At 31.1% G+C, this 5,289-nt stretch overlaps 1 protein-coding gene across 1 annotated transcript; it reads right to left on the bottom strand.

Annotated features, from left to right (window-relative positions):
* Positions 1-1,177: 1,177 nt before the first annotated feature.
* On the bottom strand, positions 1,178-5,164 carry LOAG_12342 (hypothetical protein; the record flags this gene model as incomplete). The annotated part of the gene is made up of 6 exons (XM_003147855.2): positions 4,423-5,164; positions 3,387-3,525; positions 3,032-3,208; positions 2,298-2,443; positions 1,897-2,178; positions 1,178-1,582 (listed from the first exon to the last, which is right to left on the bottom strand). Exons 1-6 carry the CDS (start codon positions 4,957-4,959, stop codon positions 1,178-1,180), a joined length of 1,686 nt encoding a protein of 561 aa, XP_003147903.1. The 5' UTR covers positions 4,960-5,164.
* Between the last annotated feature and the right edge of the window lie 125 nt (positions 5,165-5,289).

Raw genomic sequence — 5,289 nt, 5'->3', positions numbered from 1 at the left:
GATAGGAAAAAGAAAAATTTATGCCTTTTAAGTTTTTTTTTTTTGTTTAATAATTTATTATCGTATGATATATATTAATCATGCATGTTACCTATCAATTGTTACTATCTCTCTTAAAACAACCAGTTCCTCCTTACCTTCCATTCTATTCATTCATTCCTTCATTACTGATAATGATAAAAATTAGATTTAAAAAAAGGGAGGGAAAAAATGATAATAATCAATGATACCCAGTTCTGATGATAAATTAAGGGAGAGAGAGAGAGAGTGAGAGAGAGAGTGAGGAGGGAAAAAAGTGAAGAAGAGATAAGATGTAGAATTTTTTTCTTTTCAAGTTTGAAACAAGAAGAAAAAATGAAAAAAACGCAAATTTTTATTGTTTAATGAATCAAAAATAAAGAGAAAAAAATTTTTTTTCCAGCAGAGATCTAGTGAAAAAAAGAAAAACATTGAGTTAGTTTATTTGTGTTGATATTTTGTAAAAATTTTAGAAAAAAAAGAAACTAGAGAAAAGAGCTAGTTTCTTTTTTTTCATTGTAATTAACTAAATGAGTGATTTAGTTGGGAGACAATATAAAGTGTTGACAACGACAATGACAATGATGACAGTGATGATGAAGATACAAAAAAAAAAAAGTTATTTTCGTATATTCGATTCCTGAGTGCATTAATTATAATAATTAGTAACGTCCGATACAATGCATTTGATAAATTACATTATGATAGAATAAAAACACTACAGGAATCCCTGAACATAGCTAAATGACACATACACACACACACACACACCACACACACACACATACACACACGCATACACACATACATATGTATATCATACGTAGGTAAATTAGATAAGGATTAAACTGGGTCATCTCAGGTAACAATTCAATGACAAAAATGTGCATCAATTAATAAAAGGAACGGAGAAAAAAGATAAGGAAGGAGAGAGAGAGGGAAGAGAGAAAGGGTAAAATACTAACGAGAAGTGACATTTGATCCAACTATTTATTTAATTAACAATACTTCAAAGATCAATTCAAAATGAGACTTTTGGAAAAATTTCTAATTCATTTCAATTATTCTTATTCCATCACCAAAATGATATTTTTAAATTTCAATTTAAAATAACTACTCTTTTCTGATCTTAGTCATTTCCGCCGTGGATCCATGCATATTAAGAGAACATAAATGTTGACTGGGCTTCGCTCTTAATTGGAAATGACAAAGAACCGGAAGATGAGAGTTGCGATTGGGTATTTGTTGGAGAAATGGACATCTTTGGGGTTCCCGGTATATGTTCTGGATCCAGAAACAGATTGTTGGTTGTTGTTGCTGTTGTTGCTGCTGTACCGCTTAAGCTTAGAGGTAGCAAGGGTGATAAGCCAAAAGCTGCTGCTTTAATAGCTGTAGCTGTTGCAACGCTAACAATTGGCATTTGTGAAGAAAAAAGTGCCGGATTGGAAAGTAATCCATTTAGTAGTGGCATTTTAACACCAAGCAATGATGTTGGTAATGTAGCTGCGATTGGATTAACTCGATTAGCAACTTCAGCTAGCTGTTGCAGTGAAGTTAGTAGACCCTGAAGATGAAAAGATATTTGAGAAGAAAAAAAAAACCAATTAATTAGTCAAAAATAGTAGATGAGTAACATACAAAAATTTCAGCTAAGATATTTTCCATCGTCAATGTGTAAGCATTGGCAATGGGACATATTTTCGGAAGCTTCCGAAAAAGCCAAAAAGATCAATAGGTAGTAGTATTTGCAATATACAAGATCTGTATTTTTGGTATCTTAATCAGGGCTACTATCAGAGCTTATATAACCATAATCAATTATGCATATTAATAGGATAGTCCTTACAGATTCTACAGGTTTAACAAAATGAATAGTACCTGTTGATAAAAATAAGCATTCAGCAGATTCTGCGTGTAAGATTTATAATCATCGGTAGTAAAAGATGATGAATCGAAGGTAGAACCAGCAAATGCTGCTGAACTTGTTGGTGTGGATAATGCAAGCAGAGGATTTTGATTGGTATTATTATTATTTGATCCAGAAGTACTCAAAATTGTTGCTGCTGCTGCTGCTGCTTCTGCTGAGGTTAGTTTCGATAAATGATGACTTAATGTCGAATTATACGATGGTTGTGGTTTGAAAACTGATTGTGTCGAGATCTGGAAGTATGATAAGCAAATGAAGAAATGATAACTTATTATTAAAATGTTTCATAAGTAAAAATTACATCCAATAATTAATTGTGAAAGTAAACAATGAAAGATATTTAATTGCTCACCAACACTGAATCGGTAACACTGGGTCGATATTCATTAGAACCACAATAAGTACCATCAAATGAACAATGAGCAGGACTTGTACTCCCACTATGATCACTAATTATTCCACTTCCATCCATGAAACCATTTGTATCACCTCCTACTGCTGAAATGATATTTGAAATATTTTAGAAAAAAAAAAAAACAACAGAATCCAGTTAAAATGAAGTTTTTTGGAACAATTTTCTTTTTCTTACCAGATTGCTTGAATAGATAAGCGAAAAATTATATAACAAATAGGGAGGGAGATAAATTCACAAGAAATAATCAACACAATGAATCAGGTCATCTATCACTCTGAATCATACAGTATACTGTAGCAGATTGTAGCATAATGACAGCATTACGGAAACGGTTGTACATTGATTTATGGATTTCTTCAAAAAATAATCATATACTAATTGATTATTTTATAAGTTTATAGTAACCAGTTAATTAGTTTTATCACTAATAAGTAAATCAAATTATCAAACTTTTGAAATAAACTATCCTTACAGGATACGAATATTAACAAATGGTTTGTGATTTTTCATGCATGATCTGAAGATATATCCCAAGATGATCCGTAATATTTAATGAATGATGGAGCAAATGATTGTAACCCATTATCAGATGAATTAGTTGATTGCAACAAATGAAAAATTAACAATGAAAAAGATTGCTGAAATGATCATTTTGAAGAAGAAAGGATTACCACAATTCAGGATATCATTCGCGGTACCATCAATGGATGATAGACGACCATTAAATTGGCCACCTGCTGCAGCTGCACTTGTTGATGCTGCACGAGCACCTGATCGATTTGTCACTCGGTTACGTCGTCGTAAAGTTTGCTTATCACCTAATTCTGGTACAACTGTCCAGAAATGACCTAAAATTTGACAATAATTAAAATAAAACGTAAATAAGAAAACATGCAGATGGTGAGGAAGTACAGACCAATTTTAATTTATCATCTTAAATTAAAAAATATCATTGATATCTAATACATCTATCAGATTTCAAAAGAAAAAAAAAAATTAATGAATAAATAATAGGGAAATACTTACCAACAACACCACTAGCAGATGTTTGTTTTAGAGGTAATTTAACGAAACAGTCATGTAGACTCAAATTATGACGTATCGAATTTTGCCAACCCCACTGATCCGGTCGTAAACGATAATATGGATGCATCATACGGATTACCTGTAATCATATGGATTACCTATAATTTGTTCACATCAATTATTTATAATATATGTATTATAAATGAATAAATAAATAAATATTGTTCCTTTTTTTCAAAATGATGAAAGTTTTTATCTTTTTTCTTACATCCATAAAAATTTGAAACCAAATTTATTTCCTAAAATTGAATGAAAGAAAAAGACATATAAATATAGCAATTAATGAATTGGGTCAACTTGATCTTTCTGGATCAATTTAAATAATTTCCGTCATACAACTATTATGTTGCAAAAAGAGAGAGAGAGAGAGAGAGGAGGAAGAAGAGGAGGAGAGAGAAAGGAGAAAAAGTACTTCTAGATAAATTATAACTAATAAATCCTTCTCCTAAACTTGCTTTAAACTATCAATCATTTCAATCATTATTATCAGTCTTTTTAATCTGAATAACAAAGATAGTTAAATGATCATTATAACAAAAGTAACAAGAAATGGAATAGAATATAATTCAAGTTTTTGGTTTAAAAATGAAAAACAAAAAGAAATTTTTATTTTTCATTTTTAATATTTCTTAAATGTAAATAAAAAGAAAAAGTGTTCAATAAATGAAATGAATTTGTGATTTCCTGAATGTTACTAATGGATATACAATAAAAAAAAAAAGGGAAAAGTGAAAGGTTTTTTTTTCCGTCCGTTTTATTCTTAAAATATTTTCTCACAAAGTTTCTGTTTTTCTTCTTCCTTTTTTTTCTTTTTTTTTTTAATTTTGTTTTTGCTTAACCAAAATCCACGGAAAACATTTTGACTTTCGAAAAAATTACAAAAAGAAAAAAATTATTTTCCTTTCATTTTTTAAAATTCTTTCTTTTTCAATTTACAAGAATTTATAACGGATGAAAAAGAAGAATGATAACATACTTGGTAAATTTCATTCAATTTTAATCGTTTTTCTGGACTACTTTCAATGGCCTCAATAATGAGATCTTTATAACTTAAACTTGGCCGTTCAGTTTTTTCCATTATCGTTGGTGATGGATCAGTGATCGATCTGTTATTACCACCGGGACTTGCAGTAATTCGAATCCTTGATTCGGGAGTGCTACTAGCTTGTTCCACTGTTGATGAAGACGGTGATACCGTTGCTAATTCATCAATTAATGGCATAGGTTCGGATTTCATTGATCCCTTACTTTTATTATCTTCCGAATTCTGAATAGCGGACATAATACTGTTGTTAATAACACTGATACTATTGTTACTGCTATTACTGTTGGTGATATCGTTAATGATATCGGTGTTGTCGTTGTTACTGTTGCTGTTGCTATTGTTGTTGTTGTTGTTGTTGTTGTTGTTATTGCTGTTGTTGTTGCTGTTGTTGTTGTTGTTGCTGCTGTTGCTGTTGTTGTCACTGCTGTTATTGTTATTGCCCAGAACTGCTGAACCAATTAAATCCATTAATTCCAGCGCACTGCCAATATTGGCAGCTTTTTGCGGTGATGGCGGACAGAGCTCCAGTGTGATAAGCTCGTTGTTTGTCGGTTTCCTTTTTAGTTGTTAATTAGTTCCAATTAAATACTATTAATGGTAACAGGAATGTATTGCTGTTTGATGAAGAGGACCTGTGTCTTCGCTTGAGCAAATTACCGATTTTCCCTAAAACAATAATAATAATAATAATAATACTTGAATTAAACAATCTTTGTGTGTATACAGAAAAAAAGAGAGAGAGGAAGGGAGAGAGAGAGAGAGAGAGGAGGGAGAGTAGGGAGGTAGAATACGAGGGAA

The sequence above is a fragment of the Loa loa genome (assembly GCF_000183805.2).
Source record: "Loa loa unplaced genomic scaffold supercont3.274, whole genome shotgun sequence".
NCBI classification, from domain to species: domain Eukaryota; kingdom Metazoa; phylum Nematoda; class Chromadorea; order Rhabditida; family Onchocercidae; genus Loa; species Loa loa.
This window is presented reverse-complemented; position numbering and strand designations above follow the sequence as displayed.